At 40.6% G+C, this 19,430-nt stretch overlaps 2 protein-coding genes across 3 annotated transcripts; both read left to right on the forward strand.

Annotated features, from left to right (window-relative positions):
* Positions 1-728: 728 nt before the first annotated feature.
* DNAJC28 (DnaJ heat shock protein family (Hsp40) member C28) lies at positions 729-4,202 on the forward strand. The gene is made up of 3 exons (XM_081199208.1): positions 729-795; positions 1,827-1,899; positions 2,849-4,202. The coding sequence occupies exon 3, from the start codon at positions 2,939-2,941 to the stop codon at positions 4,058-4,060; it is 1,122 nt and encodes a 373-aa protein (XP_081055334.1). The 5' UTR covers positions 729-795; positions 1,827-1,899; positions 2,849-2,938; the 3' UTR covers positions 4,061-4,202.
* TMEM50B (transmembrane protein 50B) lies at positions 739-19,068 on the forward strand. Of its 2 annotated transcripts, XM_081199211.1 has the most exons (8): positions 739-795; positions 1,827-1,899; positions 10,245-10,410; positions 12,111-12,223; positions 12,901-12,968; positions 13,899-13,991; positions 15,693-15,750; positions 17,111-19,068. In XM_081199211.1, exons 3-8 carry the CDS (start codon positions 10,312-10,314, stop codon positions 17,154-17,156), a joined length of 477 nt encoding a protein of 158 aa, XP_081055337.1. In that variant the 5' UTR covers positions 739-795; positions 1,827-1,899; positions 10,245-10,311; the 3' UTR covers positions 17,157-19,068. The 2 variants fall into 2 exon arrangements, with proteins under 2 accessions (XP_081055337.1, XP_081055336.1); XM_081199210.1 differs by lacking the exons at positions 739-795; positions 1,827-1,899 and adding an exon at positions 6,260-6,416.
* The last annotated feature ends 362 nt before the right edge of the window (positions 19,069-19,430 follow it).

The raw sequence follows: 19,430 nt of genomic DNA on the forward strand, positions 1-19,430 counted from the left end.
CTGAGGGGAGTCCATCTGTTTTTGATGTGCAAATGAACTGCAAGTATATACATTTAGACTGTTGTTTCTCCACACAAGTGCAGATGTTTCAAGAAACAAGGGCAGAAATAAGAAACCACTGAGCGTCCATGGATTTACAAATCGCAGATTGGCTATGTTTACTAGTACCCTGCGCATGCTCAGAGGTACTCATTGTTGAACACGTAATCCACAGCTGAGTCCTTGCAACGAAAACCGATTAGCCGTTTTAGGCGGAAAACCCAGATTACATTACAGAGATCGCTAACGTGTAAATTATCTAAAACTGTAGCTGCAAACGGCGAGCAACATCAACCTGCCTCAGACGGGTATGACGCCAACTATGACAATCACCACCAACATTTTATGTGCACAAAGGAGCCACGGTTTAAGTACCAAAAATGTAAAATTAAAAATGAATCTCAGCCCAGTCACACAGGGAAAAAGAGACGAAAGAAAAGCCTGCAGCTGTGAGTAATTCTAGATGCAGATGGTGCATCTACTTCCGCCCTGCTTTCCTCTCCTTTTTAGCAAGTCCGCCGCACGAAACAGGCTTCACCTTCCTCTCCTTTGCAAAGAGAGCGGATGACGCAAACGCCGCCTTTACAGGAACTACGTCTCCCACAATCCCAAGCGGCACAACGAGCAGCGAGTGGACCTTGGTCTAGGGCAGCGGGGGCGTTAGGAGGGGAAGGCCGTTCGTTAAAGGGCACAATGATAAATACATAAAACGCAGCAGGCGCGAGAGAGGTGGCTGGATGGAAGGGCAAAGAGAAGGTGAAGTGGGCGGGAGTGGGGCAGGGGCAAGGAAGGCGAGTGGAGGGCCTGGCAGGACGGTTGGGTAGCTTGGGCTGCTGGTGACATCCAGGCTCCTGTTATTTCACTCTGTAAAAGGGGGGAAATATTTTGATGCAACCTCCGTTTTAAAAAACAATCTATTTTATTTATTGTATATCATTTTTATTTGTTGTTAAACAAGACTATAGAACAGAAGCAGTCATACAGATGTAAACGAATTTACAAAGTCTGTCAAAAAGGAGGGGGACTAAATATATAGTTATGTATCCAATCTGAGATACAGACGTTTAAAGAATGGTTATAGTTTTAACCTTGGAATGTTATTATGAGTTATGATGATAAGAGAGAGAGCAGCTGTTACCTTTGCAAAAGGCTGGGTGGGGAAGTGGAATATATATACAGCAAATGTATTAGCCCTATTTAAAAACAATTTTGAGCTGCGGAGCTTAACTAGCATTTTCTGACATGGTTGTGCATGTCTCCTTCATGCTTGAAGAATTATCTTGTATCTGCTTAAGAGTAAGACCCACTGAACTGCTGAGGCCCTGTCCACCCTCTACGTTTAAAGCATAACACTTTAAATAGTCATGGCTTCCCCCTGGGAGACAAAGTTTCCTTAGGGTGTGAGAGGTGTTGGGTGAACCCTGTTCCTCTCACAGAGCTCATTTTCTCATGGAACTCTGGGAATTGTAGCTCTGTGATAGGAATAAGGGTCTCCCAACAAATTTCAGCACCCTTAACCCTTAAGCTACAGCTCTCCCGATTCTTTGAGGTAAGACATGGCTGTTAAGGTGGTATCATATTGCTTCAAATGGTACACATGGGGCCGGAGATTGTCCTTAATAAATTTAGGAAATGGCCAGGATGGGTAATACAATGAAAACACTGTTCAATGCATTGGTATAACAAAATATATGTAAGTGCTTTAAATGACGCACTGGCTATTCATCTTAACTGATAATTATTTACATTTGATATCAGTTTTGATGGGGATTTTCATTTTTCAACAGTCTAAAAAAGCTGGTGGGAGATTTTAGCGTGTTCAAGACATGCAGAATAACCATGCTACTGGAAGAATGGAAGGTAACATGCTAGTAGCTTTTTGCTTTCCGATAAAGAGCATTTCATAATAGCACATGGAATAACACGTTTCCTGCTGTAATTGCATGAATGGGCTTAGGCTGCTTGAAGTGGAATTACCTGTATGTAGCTGACCTGATTACATGTTTGTTTAGTTGATTAAAATCCTGGTAAATTACCAGTTAAATTGAAATTTTGTGATACCTACACGTAGCTAGATTATACCTTTACAAATTACTAAACAAATGAAAATTGATTGTTTGGAGGAAAACCCATCTGTAACATTATATATACAGTGCAAGTGAGATTTGCAACAAAAAGTTGCTGTGTATCTTCGCACATCCTTGCAGAAGTGTTCCTGTTCAGGTTCCTGCCAGCAAGCTATGTTCCACTCCAAGGTACTGTAAGATGTGAAGAGCTCAAGCAGGGCCTTTTACTATGTTACTTTTTTTTTGTAGCTACTGAGCATTGTAGAAATGCATATGCATACAAAAAACAATGTGAGTTATGCTAACTCCTGACTGAGCCATTTTTTGTGGGGGTGTGCCCTTTTGGGAGGGGACGGTTTAACTTCCGAAAATCTTGGGGTTCTTTTGAGCATGCTGCTTCTTCCCCTCTTGTTTCTCAGTGATCCTGTTTTGGCTCGGTTTCTTTCATCACTCACAACTTGAGTTCATTATGAGAGAGTGATTCCTCTTACAGGAAGCAGGCTAATCAGCATAGCTTCAAAAATGTTCAAATTCCATTGCTACCGTGGAAGTTCCAAACGTGGTTATAAAATGTAATACACAAAGCACAAAGGCTTGCAAAACACTCCTATGCATATTTACTCAGACTTAAACCGTACTAAACTTAATGGAGCTTGGTGCTTAAGATTACAGCCTGGGCTCCAAAATAAGTGCATGTATTTGTATGTCTTAATTAACTTCTCTTTTCTAATATTATCTCACAGAAAAGAGCTCAGTTCCATCTGAACTTGTTCAGATTTGCAGTTAGATGGTTTAGACAAAAGCTGCATTGAAGAGCTGTGAAGTGGCACTGTATGATGATGCTGAGAAAAATGCAATGTCGTGTCTGGATATGCTCAGCATTGGTTCCAAAGAAAGACAAACCATTTCTACATCATTTTATCTATCACCATAGACTGCTGTCAGATCTCAGACCTAAAAACATCAAAGACTCTTACAGGCTGCTTAACCTTCAGGAAGGCTGTTCACTGGATGATGTCAGAAATTCCTATCGAGACCTTGCTAAGCAGTATCACCCAGACAGTGGATCTGCTACAGCAGATTCTGCAACTTTTGTGCAAATAGAAGAAGCATATAGAGTTGTGCTTAACTATATGACCAAGAAAATGAAATCAAGTGAAAACAATGAGGAGGATGAAGAAGATAAATTCAAATCTAAGACACCACAACACAGACAGTATTTAAGTTTTGAGGGTGTAGGTTTTGGAACTCCAAGTCAGAGACAGAGACAGTATATGCAATTTAGAGTTGATCGGGCTTCTGAACAGGTCATGGAATACCGAAAGCAGAAAATGGAGCGCGAACTAGTAATGAGTGAGGCTATGTTAGCCAAAGATGTAAGGCAAAGTAAGAAGGCAAAAATCACTCAAGCGATCGAACGGTTGGTTGAAGACCTCATTCAAGAATCTATGGCAAAAGGGGACTTTGAGAACCTTAGTGGTAAAGGAAAGCCATTGCAAAAATTTTCAGACTGTCCACATATTGATCCTATGACTCACAACCTGAACCGTATTCTGATAGACAACGGATACCAACCAGAGTGGATTCTAATACAGAAAGAAATACGGGAAACAATTGAAAAACTGAGAAAGGATCTGATTGCTTCTAGGAATAAACTGGGAGAGCCAATGACACCACAAAAAGAGAAACAATGGAAGGAATCTTGTGAACAGTTTACTGAAAGCATCCAGGCACTAAACAAAAGAATTAATGATTTCAACTTGGTTGTTCCTATTCTTAGCAGGCAGATGGTACATTTTAATGCTGGCAAAGAAATTTCACGTGTACAGGAGAGCTGCAAAAGCCAGATGAAAAGGAATTCTGAAAAGGAGACAAAGAAAACAGAAAATGAAAGTAGCAGATCATCTGACATTAAAGCCAGTTTTTTAAAATGGATGAATCTTATTTTGAAATAAGATTACGCTGATAGCCATGTGGTTTAGCTACTAAATGTACACTAAGATTCATATTACTTCCAGAAGACATTACATTTTTCTCTTTACTGTCTTAACAGTGTTGTAGAAGTGTAGGAACAAATAAACACATTTATACCTGCCAGCATTGTTTTGGTTGGCATTCCTTTACTTTTGAGTATGTTGGATTAAATTTTAGAAAAATAAAATGTTAGATTACATTTGCAAATTAGGACATTTAAAAATGGAAGGGAAAACAGACAAGTTTTTGTTCTTGAAGCAAAAGGCAAAAAATGATATTCCTTCTCCACTCATTTTGTGACTTGTAAGTGAAGGCAGTTGAGAACATGAGTTTGCAAATTCTGTCTGACACAGCTGTTGCATATTATTTCATGGTTCCTGCTATTCCACATTTGTTGTTTTCAGCTGCAAGGTGAGAAAAAGTGAAAACTTGGCCTTGGTATTTTTAAAATGTTTCTGGATTTCTCCAAAGACGACAATATTGCTTTCTTTTCGTGCTTTTAGTGCAATTAATGAATATGACTAAGTTAGAACAGTTACCGTAATTTCAATGGGTTTGCTTTCAGTAAAGCTTAGCTGAATACAGTACCACCCATCCTAGCCCAGGCAGGGTGGAGTTCCATTGTATTGGGTCCAGAACACTAAATGTACTAAATGTTTACATGTAGTTTGGCTAGCCTGGGTAGTAAAAGATTATTATAATAAAATCATATTTAATAGGAGCTGATGGTTATGATATCAGATCTATTTGTATGCTTTAGTAACCCGCACACCTCAAAATACGAATAAGATGTCTATGGCAGCTATGCTTAACCAGCCTTGAGGAAAGTGTGAACAAAGGTGAATAAAAATCAGTGCATATGACAACTGGGAAGGCAGGGCATACATCCTCCAGGGAAAACAGCCATAGCAACTAACAAAACAACCTGTTCTGCAGCTGAGTAACAATTATAAGGTTATTGTGTAAAACACTGTGTGGCAAGGCACTATGAAGGATCTTAGCAGCCTTTCCGAACCTGGTGCCCTCCAAAGTTTTGGGTTATCATTCCCATCACCCCCTGCCATTGGCTGTTACTGATGGGAGTTACAGTCTAAAACAGCAGGAGGATATTGGATTGAGGAAGGCTCTGATGTTTAGATCTGAGATGGTAATAATAATTTATTATTTATACCCCGCCCATCTGGCTGGGTTTCCCCTGCCACTCTGGGCGACTCCCAACAGAATATTAAAAAATAAAGCATCAAACATTAAAAACTTCCCTAATCAGGGTTGCCTGTTTAGTAAACTTGTGGCTCTTCACATGTGTATGTATGTCTTCATTAAATGCCTAGCCATCCCAAAGGAGACTATGGCAGCAAAAAACAAATCAGCAGAGCAGTATAATTAAAAGAATAAGGTAGTAGAGGCAAAGTGTAAAAAGATCTAAGAACAAGATGCTGCTGGTCCCATCAGCCCCAGCCAGCATGGCAAAAAGGTCAAGGATAAGGGGAGTTGGAAGTCCAAAACTGTATGGAAGGGCACAGGTTCTCCAGCCCTAGTTTAGACGGAATAAAAAATTATTAGCACACACTGTGTCACTATCATTTAAAGTCTGTAGAAAAGAAGCAGTATCGATGGAAATGAATATGAGAAACGTGTTGTAGCTACACTCATTTTGAAGACCTCAAGAGGCCGTGTAGTCGACGTCCACCCCATATAGCTAGGAGCCTGCCCGCCTTACAGCTCCTTGCCAAGGGCGCAAGGGAGCCTAGGTAGGCCTCTGCCTCCCCCCCCCAAAAAAAAAAAAAATTGTGGCAGCGAGTTCCACAGTTTAACTTCTCCCTGTGCTAAGAAGCACTTTTCTTTTCTTTTCTCTTCCGAATCTTCCAACGTTCAGTTTTACTGAAAGACACCGGGTTCAAAAATTACGAGGGGATAAAAAAAAACTCCGAAGTCGACGAGGTTGCGCGCGATGAGGCCTTGGGCGAAGCCTATACCGCGAGCTCCCTCTGCACCGCGCCCTGATTCTGGAGGCGGCGAAACCGCCCCGGCGACGGCAGCCACCTGCCCTCCTTACCCTCGCGGGAGGAGCTCTTTTGCTAACAGCTCGCGAGGAGGAGGGAGGCGGGATCTGATCGGGGGCGACAGCGCTCGAGAGCCTATCGCGAGTCCCCCTTGCCAACCGGCAAGCCTCGCGCGGCGTTTGGTCGCCCAATCACAGCGCTCCTTGCCGAGCGTTGTGACGGAGGAGCTCCGGAGGTGGATTGGCTGAACTCCCCGCGACTTCTCCCCACGCCTCCGGCCGGCAGAGCAAGCCGGGTGACGGCCGCGGATGGAGCGGAGCGGGTGGTCTTCCAGGTGAGGGGGTCTCGCGCGGCGGTTGCGGCTCTTTTTCCCCACCCCTTTTTTCTGAGGGGATAACGACACGCCTGGGCGAATATTTCCTCTCCCCCGCCCTCACACCTCCGTAATTCAAAACAAGCCCCTTGCGAAGGTGGCTCTTCGTCGGCCTGGAGAGAGACCGGCCCCGTCACGCCTTTTAGGGGCACGGCCCCTCCTTCTTTGGGGCCTCTCTTCTCCGAGGGCCGCTCCCTCCCTTTTTTCGTTTCAGGAGGGAAGTTATTTCCCACCCATAGGGGGTCGGGGCGGGAGGGAGCCTGGCACTCGGCTGCTGGTCGATTGACCTTCCTTAATGTCAAGAGGAGGGAAGGGGAAAGGGAAGGAGGCCGAAAAGTTTCTTGCCTCCTTGCCACACTTTGAGGGAAGCATAAATATCTAAAGAGGGGGGTGGGGTGGGTTAAATTCATCAGGTCCAGAGTCTGAAATTACTTCACTACACCACTGAGTCTATTATCCACCAAGAACAGGCGCATCTAATTATATATTTCCTCCCCCCCCCCGCAAAGCGGGGTTTGCACTCCCCTTTTACTTTCGCCCGCCAAGCTTCTTGCATGCATGGATGCATTTCTGACTTCGTCTGCTCGCACGTTTGCGTATGTGACCCCCCCTTTTTTTTTAGTTTAAAGTAGTTCGTGGGAATAGCTGGGGATGCGATCTCCGCTCACAGGTGTGCATCCACAGAGCTTTCAACTAAATTACAGACGCGATTACCTTGCCCATTATCTTTGAATCTCCTGAAACCGGTTCCACTTGTGGGACCATGCCCTGAGATGGTGACGAAAGCTTTTCTGGATTCTTACGAGTGGCAAAAATCCTCAGCTGAATGAAGCCTTAATAGCATGTACTGGAATTTCTTTAAAACTCCCCCCACCCCTTCTCCCTTTTAAATGTTTCAAACCAATGTTTGAAATGCAGGGATTTAAACATCGGTGCTATGAGGATTCACTGATGGACCATGTTTTGTGTGGATGGGTTGGTTGTCAGGTTGCTGTTTGGGGCAATGTAACACAAGCAGCAAAGAGAGCTTTGCTTATTTGCTAGATGTTGGGGGTTGACTGGGCTGAGTTCTAAAGGAAGGCAGTCACCATCAGTGCTTTTGGAATAATTTAAAGGTTCACTTCTTTAAACTTCTTAAATTCGCCTTGCAAGCTTGTGTTTTTAAAGCAGCCAAAAGCGGTTGAAGTAAAAGTTAGCAGGTGTACAGCTTAACTAATGATTCACACATGCATATATATCATTAAAGCACTTCTTTATGACTTGCAATGGAATATGTGAACTGTTTTTATTGAAAATGGTTCATTTATTATTATTACTATTAGTATTATTAATTTCATTTCTATACTGCTTTATATTTTTTTAAAAATCTCAAAGCAGTTTACAGAATATTAAAACATCAATAAAACAATTTGAAGAAAGTCAAATATGGAATATACAGTCAAAACAACATTTACCGTAAGCACTTCAATCCAATTGATTTCAATGAGGTTATTTTTAAAGCATCTTTATATGGCTAATCCCCACGCCCCATTTGAATTAAATGAAATTTGCAGCCCACTCCTGCAAGTTGTTTACTCAGAAAATGGGTCCCTAAAAGTTCAGTAGAAACATGCATAGGATTGTAACCTTGAAATGCATACCTTTGGCTGCACAATTCCTTTTGTTTTCAGTTTCTGATCTTCAGTGGCTGTTTTCCACCATCAGTTGATGATCTAATTGCTGAATGATTGACATGTATTGTAAGCCTGTTTTAAGTGAGTTTTTGAGAAAGGCTTACTGGATACATTGATTAGAGATGGATGGATGGATGGATGGATGGATGGTGAGAGTCATCTTCATTATGAGATGCTGACCACAAGTATAGTCACATTCTACTGTTTTTAGTAAAGTGCCTGTGGAGGGAAATCTGGAGAGTTATTCCATAGAATTTGGCTATGTTGTCTAATTGGCTTTTGCTCTATAAGTATACATTTTGCTCTATAAGTCTCTGTAATTATCCTTGCCATATTTTCAACACCCTTTTGTAGCCTAAATCAAGATGTCTAGAGAAGGTTTTAGTGTTTCAGTTAATGGAGATTGTGGGGATGTGTTTTTCATTCTTGATAAACGCGTATAGCACCAAGGTTGGAGTGGAGGCCTCGGATAATGCATGTAGCACAAAGGTTGGAGTGGAGTGCCATATTTGCTGTGGCTTACCTCTTCGCTCCTAGTGTTTGTTATAACTTTGTTATGGACTATGAGGATCAGTCTTTGAGACTTTGCTTTGTGGGTGATGCTGTCTCAAGCCTGTAGTTGGGTTTAATGATCTTCTGATTCTTTCTTGTATACTGTAATTACAACCTCTCAATGTGTTACAAGGCATGTGGTGTTGGGCATTATCTTCATAGAATCCTGTGTTAGCTTAAATCCCACCCCCACCCCCGTGAGAAATATTTATTGAATGGCTTGGGATAGAACAGGAGTAATTTGAATACTGATAGGCTTGAGCTGTGGTTTTCAAAACATGAAGCTATATTACCTAAGAAAGCATGGGACTGTTCTGCCCCACCCTAGTTTGTGCTGCATTAGACAAAAATTAGTGGAAGACAGGAGTGCCTGGCGTGCTTTGGTCCATGGGGTCACGAAGAGTCGGTCATGACTGAATGACTAAACAACAACAGACAAAAATTGGGGGGTTGTGGTGGCTGATCCACAAGAAGTACTTCTTGTTTCTCAGAGGCATTTTCATTTCCTAGTTTTGCATCCTTTTAGACCAGTGAACACATTTTAGGCCTGTCATATAAACCTCTTTTCTTTTTGTCTGCCTCTTTCCAGAAGCATACTTTTTCCTTTCTTTCTTTTAAGATATACATGTTGCACCACACATAATCCTATAAGAAGAGGGAATGCCATTTTTTAAAAATGGAGGGGGCTTTTTAAGTTTAAAAAGGTGTTCCTCCTTATTTTGGTTGTAGTTTGTTTTTTAAATATTAGCATGCTTAGATGGCAAGCATCAACTTTTAATAGATCGATTAAATGCCTAATTCTTATGAATAATTTACAATTGAAAAAAGAGCAGAGAAATTAAGATTGCTTGCTGAGGACTTAGCTTAGAGTACAGGTTTCCACTGCCTTTTTGATTCTGCATAACACTGAATCTCTTATATTGCAGTCCTTTGCATGTTTACTTATCAGTTAGCCCCACTATGTTCTGTGGAGCTCCCAGGTAAGTGTGCACTAAGATTTTTTTTTTAAAAGTGAAGTGTTACACTTGATATAGCTGTGGAATATAACAGTTCAGCCTTAAGTATCTCTTTATTGTCCGACTTTTATGTGTTGGGTAGTGTAATCTTATCAACTCCTAAGAAAAAGTTGCTGATATATTTTATATTTCTATCCTGCTCTTTCAAAGGAGTTCAGAGCTAGTATTAGCTGCATGAGATCTGTGAGCCAGGGAGTCCCCAGATGAAACCTCTCCTCTTCTGTGAGCTTGCAAGAAAGCCTTAAACCACTGTCTCTTAAGTTGCCCCCCCCCCTGCCTGCCTCCAGCAATTCTGCCCAAGACATAAACATAAAACTTTATGTTCCTAAGTTTTTGCTTTTTTCTGAATTCCAAGAAATAGAAGGAACATAAATCTAACCCACAGTTCAGTTAGTTTTAAGATCCTTTTCAGCCTTATCCAGGACAAAGCATGAATGTAGCCCCGCTGATCTTATCTTTTGTAATGGCTACAACTAGACTAAATAAGTAAATAAATAATACACTGATCTTTTGGTTTCTCTCTGCCCCCTCCCTTTTTTTAAAATTAGGACTTGGAAGATTCATGAAAATCTAATGTAAATAACACAGGTAAAAGAGACATCCTGAACTTGAGAAATGGCAGGTTTCCTAGACAATTTCCGATGGCCTGAATGTGAGTGTATTGATTGGAGTGAAAGAAGAAATACAGTTGCTTCTGTGGTAGCTGGGATTCTGGTAAGTCTTAAGACAAATGCAATATGCCAACTGGTCTGTTGGAAGAGAGTACATCAGATTTGTCAGTGCCTCGCTTGATGGTAAAAAAAAATCCGGTCACATTTACAGGATGTTTGCTCAGTTGCTTTGTTTGTATTGAAAGCCAACTTGTGAGTTCTTGTGCTAAATCACAGGTGGGCATCCCATGAAACCCTCCCAGGTCCGGGAGAGCCTGCTCAGTTTGCGGATAATCAGCCATCAGCTGCATGGCAGAGAAAATATTCTTGTCCCATGTGGGAGCAACTGTCTTCTGCACACTAGAAACAGGAGGGGCTTTAACATCACCTCTAGCATTCCCAGTGTAGTCCAACAATATATGTACCCCTTCTGGTGGCTGGACAGTAGGGAGAATATGTGTGAGTGGGGACGGGCAGGGGGTGGATCTGAGTGTTGGGCATGTGGACGTTAATGGCCACATTCACCATCAGGGCTGGCCATGCCTGCCACCAGGCTGCAGTGCTGGATATTTTCCTACCGTGTGGGAAAATGATTGCTTAAGTTCCATTCAACTGAGAGGGATTCTGAAAAAACAAGCTTGGAATTGCACTGTTTGTTGTCTATCTCTTGAACATGTGTTTTGTGTACACCCATTTTGCATGCTAGGCATACAACTGTGTCTACTTGAGAGGAGCCACAGCACTTGCTATGTTGGTTAAGGCAAGGATGTTGCTGTTAGCATTCTTACCTTGCCAGAAAATGCTCTGAGTGTGGTAGGAATTGCAAAGTGGGGAACTAGCAGCAATTTATTCCTGCCCATACAACTGGAATACTGAGAACACAGATTTGTTAGATAAGCATATTTGCATTGATGGTTACTTTGGCTTTCTTTCAGGCACACTTTGTAAATGTTTTAGAAGAGGCGGCTGCGTTCCTGATTAATGTTTAATTTTTTTCCTCCTCGAGTGATTTCTTCAGTCACTATGAATTCAGATAGTATAAATTATTAATCAAATCAGCTTCTCTTTTCATGTTAATCATTAGCAGAAATATTGAGCGTATAAGGGAAACACATCTCCCCAGCCTTATCTATATTCACGAACAAGCACGTTTTTTAAATAAACAAATAGGTGTTGGTTGTGCATTTGTATATTGCTTATATAGTAAAGGGAGTATGATTGTGTGCTGTTTTAATATTGTGTTTATTGTACATTGTGATACGTGTGTTTTAGTGGAAAAGCAGTCTTAAAAGTTCAAAAAGCACTACCTTTTATTTATCTTTTACCACAGAGGGGCACTATTTTCATGAAGTTGGCTGTTGAATCTTACAGTTAGAAGCCAATACCAAAATACGATGCCTCTTAATTAGTTGGCTGGGAGGCCTTACTTACAATTTGAGTAAATATGGAATCTGTTTAGTTCTTCACTGTGGCCTCCATATTGAGCTCATCCATGGCAGGTAGATCTGGTAATATGGTTCACATGAATACTTTAGTGGTACCTTCTAGTCTTTGTGGCTGGGATGGAAATGAGCCCCTAGCTAAAACAATGCACTTTGGAGGGTGGGGGTGGGGTGGGCTAGGAAGTTTCTGTTAATTGGAGTGGGTAGCTGGGACTCAGATGATTACAAAGCCAGTGGAGTGAAGGAAAAGAGAAGCAGCAGAGTTATGTGCCTGACCTTTCTGTAGATATTTGCCATGGTTTAATGATCATGTGTTTTACAGTTTTTTACAGGTTGGTGGATAATGATAGATGCAGCAGTAGTTTACCCTAAGCCAGAGCAAATGAACCACGCATTCCATACTTGTGGAGTGTTTTCTACTCTAGCTTTTTTCATGTAAGTACATATAATGATAGGTCCATACAAAAATAGCAGTTGTTCATCTCAAATGGCAAAGTGCACCTACAAAATAATCCCTCCATCTTTCTTTTCTCTTTTTGCTCTTGTGTTCTACTACTATTTCTCATCCTTTAAAATTGTTGAAGTGTGCATGCGCAGCTTACTGTTTGTTTTGTGGGATGTGGATAAATAAGGCTTTCTTTCTAAAAACAAAGGTTTCCATGCATACATAAATGTATTTCTCATCTTCTTCAGAGACCTAGTTTTCCCCTATCCCTCCATTTCTTTTCCTACTCAATTTGTTCTCATGCTTGGTATCCACTCTACTAGAGTATAGTGACAGCCCTCTTTTACTTTTTGGCACTGTAGTACTGCTCACCAGACTCTGTCATTGGTAACAGTCAAAAAGAGATTTAAGGATTGTAGTTGATAAATGACTAAACAAATATGACAACTTTAGTATCTGAGAGAATATGCATATACTGGGCATTTTGGTTTTGTTAACTGATCAGGTTTAGCATCTGGATTCAAAAGGAAGATTGGGAAAGAAAAGAAAATACTTAAAATTGGAGAGGGAGTATTTTGTGGATCCAGATTAGTGGACTTGCTGCCTTTTAGTCTTTTGCACAATTCTTTAAAAAGTAATTTTAGTGGCTGTTTTTTATGTGTTGCAGGATAAACGCAGTATCAAATGCTCAAGTGAGAGGAGACAGCTATGGTGATGGATGTTTAGGAAGAACAGGTGAGGATTCTCCTATTTATGTAGATAAATTCATACCAGTTCTCATTTCAAAACTTGGTTGTGCAAGCAGCGAAGAAAACATAACAAAACTTTCTGTCCTGGCACATGTCACAAAAAGCAAGATGTTAGACTAGTGCTGGTGGTACTGCCAATGGTGCACAGATCTTTTCATGCTCACGTTAAAAAAATGATTTCTGATACTAACTAGATTTTATAAGAGATTTCAGATTTAACAAATGAGGGGGTGAAATTTATTGGTGAATCCTAGAAGCTCACTTGGTTTATCACTATCTTTTCTTGCCTTCCATGGGACTCTTGTAGTTTTATCCTCTTTGCAAGCATGTTAAGTAGGTTAGGCTGAGAGATCAACTAAACTTCATGATGGGCTATGGACCCAAGCCTCCTTTGCCCAAGTCTAAATTTCCCACCCCCACTAAATCACTTTGTATTAGCGTTGCCAGTGTTGTTGTTCATACCACCTACCTCATTGAACTTACAGGTCAAAAAGCTTAGACTGAAGCATATCTCCCTGGCGACATATTCCCAGTTGTCTTACACCTGGTAGTACATTAATTTTCCTAGAATTTATCACTGATTTAGCAGTTGAAGGTAAACTCTCCTTTATGTCATGCTGTGGCATGCTGTGATGATGAATGCAAGTCTTGTTATAGTAATTCATTTAAAAGCATTTGTAAACTGCTGAGTATTTTAAAAAATCTCTTAGTATATACAGCAGAAAAAACAAAATAAAATAGTAGTATACAAGCAAATAAAACAAACATTCAGGGGATTCATGCGCGTAAATCAGGGTCTAATCTTATGAGTTGAAGAAAGCTTCAGTGGGATGATGAGGGATGCTGTTTCCCACTGCCCCCTTATTTCTGCATATTATTACCCTAGCCTAGTGCTTGACTTTATGTGTTCTTGCAGGCGCTCGTGTCTGGCTCTTCATTGGCTTCATGTTGATGTTCGGCTCACTTATTGCTTCTATGTGGATCCTTTTTGGAGCATATGTTACCCACAGTAAGGATGGTTTATTTTTAATCAAGGGGAAAGAAATGCACTTGTAAGTGTCTTTGTGTTAAATGAGAGAGATGCACATATCACATTATTAAATACCTTATTTTATTTTGAAATAAAATTAAATATCTTCTTTTGAAATAAAGTCAAGGTATGCGTAGTTCTCTTCTTAAAAACAGTGGTACTTAAAAGTGCTTCACTTTGGCTGGATCATGCCCCTGCTGTTTTGACCAACATCTTCCACTTCCACTCTTCCTGCTGAAGAATCCGAAATGTTGTAGGACTGATCCAGCTGGTTTGTTGGCTGCTTATTTTCTGTTAGAAATTTTCAAGGGCAGAATTACTGGATGTAAAAACAATAAAATAAAAGATACAATGTTAAAACAAGAAAGAGATGGTGATAAGCACAGTCTAAATAAAAGCAGCAGGTGGCAGTATATTAGAAGTACTGGATTGGTAAATGTTAAAAATAGTCTAATGGCTGAATGTCGATGATAAAGTTGGCTTCCCTGTGGATGATTTGGGGTGGATGGGGAAGGTTTGTATGAGAGATGTTTGTGGAGGTAAGTGGGGTCTAGGCTGTTAGATCTTTAAGGGAATCGGGTGAAGCTCAGGTGGAAAGGTGCTCTTGAGACTCTTAATGGGTCTGAACAGGGCCTTGATAAGAGTTAATGTGATTACTTTTCCTGTTCATGGTACTTCCTAGAAACCCGTTTTCCTAGCTTTTCCTCTTACTGCTGTGAGTCATGCAGGATCAGGTTCTATACAGAAGAGAGAGATCCTGCTGGCCTAATATTCTCACTAAACTATAGTTGACTTGGTGTACAAATACATTGTTTCATGACAAAATTACCAACACCCTCTATAGATTTTTGAAAAGTCGACACTTTGCACTCCAGGTTGTTGCTGCTTATTCTATATTGTTTTTGCTGCAGCAGTCTTAACATGGCTACAGTATGGAAATATGCACATGTCTGTAAGTCACAGAGTATAAATCGCCTTCTTACAAAGAATCAAGGGAGCTTTTTAGGGAACTGCAAGCTCCTTTGTTCCTCTTCTGCTTAACAGCCACAACTCTCAAACACTGCGGAAGAAAAATGTTCTCTGGGTTCCTTTCACCCAGAAAGGCTTCTGCCACCTGCTGGAACTAAAACAACAGATGTATTTCTATCATTTACCCACAGACTGTTTTTTACTCTGTGGCAGTGAAAAAGGGGGAACTATTAAATTTGGGCACAGGGTCAAAGTGTGGAAGCCAGAAAAAACAACAACCCATGTGGTTTCAAGTCCTATCCTGTAGCTGTAAATGTTCAATATGCTAATATAAATAAGCTGAATGATGGCTATTTATGGAAATGTGCATACTTAAGACACAATCCAAATATCCCCTTCTTGAGACTTTGCTCCCTCCTCAGTCTTGCAGCATTTCCAAAGTACTGAATATTCTTGTGACAAAGTGCAGTGTTTTGGGGTGACACTGGAATGTGTAGAAACCTACAGTAGGGTGGGGGATGTCTGACTTCATAGCATACGCCCATAGATCAAGTCTTAATTGTTTGTAGATAGAACTAAATTATCATGATCCATCTCCCCCCCTTTAAAAATGCTGTTTCATAGCTAAATGAGCACAAGATAAACTTAGTAGTGACAAGTTTTGAAGACTTGTCTCAATACTTACCTATTTATTGCATTTTTATTTTATAGATATTAATGTCTACCCAGGCTTAGCAGTGTTTTTTCAGAATGCTTTGATATTTTTCAGGTAAGTAACTAATGCCTCCAAAGTCTAATAGTTATAACGATACAGATGTTTTCGGTTTGCACAATTTACTCAGACGATAGAAATGGCTGTGTGAGGGTTCATTGTGGTGTTCTAAATCTCTGTGAAAAATGATGTTACTAGAAGCCAAGTTGTGGTAAACTTTCGCCCCCAGCCACCCGCTCCTCCCTCACCTGTCTCTGCCCACCGACCAGACTAGGTTTCTTGAGCAGGGCTGGCAGGCGTGTTTACTTTTTACAAAACAGGACAAAATAACACCGGTAAGGCTGCCACCACTCCCTTTGTTCCGGGGAACCGAGAGCCACAACCCAGGGAGAAGGCTGTGCCCCGTTATTGCTGGTTATCCCCCCTCCACAAGCTGTATCCACAGACTTGCAGACAGAAATTCTACGGTAGAGCGTAACTAAGCGTAAGGCTAGGAATTAGCTATTCCCCCAGAAAGGCACACAAACCAAAACAGTTTCTTTCTTTAAAATTTATTTTAAAAGAACATAAGCAAACATGCTAAAATAGCAGGCACTTCTTTAGTAGCTTACAGGCAAGAAAAATAAGAACATTACAAAGTCTCACTAACTTACATACTCACAACGAAGCAAAGAGAGAATAGTTAGAGTCCTTTCAAGTTCAGCATACAGAAGCTTTCGCAATTCTCCATCACAAAGGATGTAAGGACAGCTACTTAGATGGAACATCAGCAGCAGGGTGATTTGTGGATTGCAGAGCTCGCTTTCTCAGCCATTTCCCAGATCTTTTATCCCTGATTCACACGTGGCCTCGGAACCCCTCAAACCAATCATAACTCCTGATTATTTTTCAAATTCTCCAATGACCAGCTTGTGGGCTAATCAATCTAACTTCTGGCAGCTGGGTCAATTAAGAACTCAGTCTAAATCAAAGGGGTTCCTCCCTTCCGTGGGTTTTCTGCAGATACACATTCCCAGGCAATCAAGGCCAGATAACATCACTGAGGGAATGCACATAACTTCGGACCCAGGTGTTAAACCTTCCATTAAATCAGGGGTTTCCTTTCCCATAATAAACCTTTCACACCCTGGGAGCCTGTTAGTCTGGGGTTAAAGGGACAGAACTTATTTCCCATGGTCCTTGTGGCCTCACTCTTGTTGCTTGACCAAGGAATAGCTTCTAAACAAACACGAACTTTACTACACAAGTAATGTTCATTAATCATAATACACAAGTGACAGAGATAGGGCATACTCACAGCTCCACCAGTATAGTAGTGCCAGTTATCATGTCATCTGCTTCTAGAATTTTGATGATTTTGCCATATCATCGTTGGAAAGAATGTCTGTCTTACAGAGCTAAACTTTTGTTTTCATAGCACCCTTATCTACAAATTTGGAAGAACTGAAGAACTGTGGGCTTAAGAGTACTTTTTTCTTCATCTTGCTTAGCGAGCCTTGTATGTAAATATAATTGACATTTCTGTTTTATATTTTGCCAAATAGATGTTGCATTACACCTTTTGTATGTTTACTTATTTTTGGAAAGTGAACTGATTAAAATATTCTGCTCAAAGTTAGCTATCTATTCATAGAATGGATAGTAATGTGAATATGTACATACTATGACTACCTGTAAAATATAAAAGTGAATGTTAAACTTCCATTGCACTTGGCAGGTTTTTTCTGCTCTGATATGTGAATAATGTTTTAGGATTAAGGCTCGTAGCTTGTTCAAGATCATATACTGTTCTTAAGCACAAATGAGCTGTAGTAGCTTCTTGAAGAGTTGAGATTTTGATTAGGTGATCAGAAAGTGAAGTTAAAGAATATTAATCTGAATGGCATCTCCAAATAGCCATTGATGCATGACCCCCGGTAGATAAATACGTTATTTGGAAGTGTAGTATACTCTGGCATCATATGCTGAAACTTCATCTAGCGCTAACTTCCCAATTACTAGGAATGTTTTACGCTATACTACAAAATGTATACTGAACAAAGGAGGCATGAAGTATGTATAGAAATTCTATTTAGCAAAAAAACTCATGTAAAAAACCAAAAGATCTTAAGCATTTATTTGGTAGTGCAGCATGCCTTAAAATGGAATGGGCCAATCTTTTCTCAGTGAATGCACTGTGAAAACTATTTAAGACTGAGGTATTAATGTGTTTGACAAGCTGTAGGAGAATTCTAGGTTTGAACTTTTAAGGTGTGGTCATAAACCCCCCATCAAAATGTCTTGTCAGACATTACCAATTTTACCATGAGACAGACTGATATTTCACATGCTTGTGCAATCAATATTCAGAACAAAGGAGCGATCCCAAGGTCAAAGCATCACAGGACTGCTTGTTTTGTTGCTTACTATACAAGGAAAAAAGGGACACGGGTGGCACTGTGGTCTAAACCACTGAGCCTAGGGCTTGCTGATCAGAAGGTCAGCGGTTCGAATCCCTGTGACGGGGTGAGCTCCCGTTGTTCGGTCCCTGCTTCTGCCCACCTAGCAGTTCAAAAGCACACTGTGCTAGTAGATAAATAGGTACCGCTCCAGCGGGAAGGTAAACAGTGTTTCCGTGCGCTGCTCTGGTTCGCCAGAAGCAGCTTAGTCATGCTGGCCACATGACCCAGAAGCTGTACGCTGGCTCCCTCGGCCAATAAAGCGAGATCAGCACCGCAACCCCAGAGTCATCCGCAACTGGAGCCTAACCGTCATGGGTACCTTTACCTTTATACAAGGAAAAAGCATATTTAAACACAATTCACTAGATTTTTCTCTACCCTTTTGTCCAGAATCTAATCAGCTTCTTTGATGAGATTATCATCTATTTTCCATGTTTTTCTGAACTTTATTGTAGCAAATTACAATATGTATGTTAAGGTACTGTGATGTTAACTAGAACTACCCGTATTTTATTTCACCAATGCCAAATTGTGTACTGAGAAGCATATCAAACTGCATCATTTGCAAAATGTAACAAGGACTCCATGTTAAAAATATTTTTGCAAGACAGGGTCTAGGGGCATGAAGAAGAATCAGATGAGGTAAAGGTACTCTACATTCTGATTTTTTGAGATCCTGCAAAATGACCCTTTCCAAACATTCTTCACTTTCAGACTTTCAGACTTTTCTCCCCACCTAGGAAATACAGCTGTGTTAGTTTATTTTCTGAAACCATTTTCATTTGTCTTCAGAGCCCTTTTGAGGACAGACTATGAAGCAAATACTATGCTGAGAGTTGTCCTGTTACGACATTAGACTATCTTGCCTGTTTATTGTAAATACATTAAAATCCAATAAAGATTGGTAATGTATTTTGTTTTACAAATGCTAAAACTGCTCAGTATTCTGTCTACAGTGTAATATTCTCTCTTTCACACAAACACATAGTTCTATCTGTTGTATAATGACTCTCTGCTCAGGCTGGATAAATTGCTTTTAATTGAACTCCGAGTTGAACTTCAGTGTCAGTGAAGCGACCCAAGTCAGATCAGGGTCATTGCAGAGCCTCGCATTGCTCTATTTCTATAGGCATATGAGCTTTAGAAGATGTGAGGCTGCCCAGCATGGCATAGGGAAGAGTTGGGGTTTTTTGTTGTTAAAACACAGCAGTGTTGCTTCCCCAAAGCTTGAGTGGCTAGACTTTAAAGTTGATTGAATACATAACATTTTAACACTAATTGGTAAAAAAAAAACCT

The sequence above is a fragment of the Podarcis bocagei genome (assembly GCF_964188305.1).
Source record: "Podarcis bocagei genome assembly, chromosome: 6".
NCBI classification, from domain to species: Eukaryota; Metazoa; Chordata; class Lepidosauria; order Squamata; family Lacertidae; genus Podarcis; species Podarcis bocagei.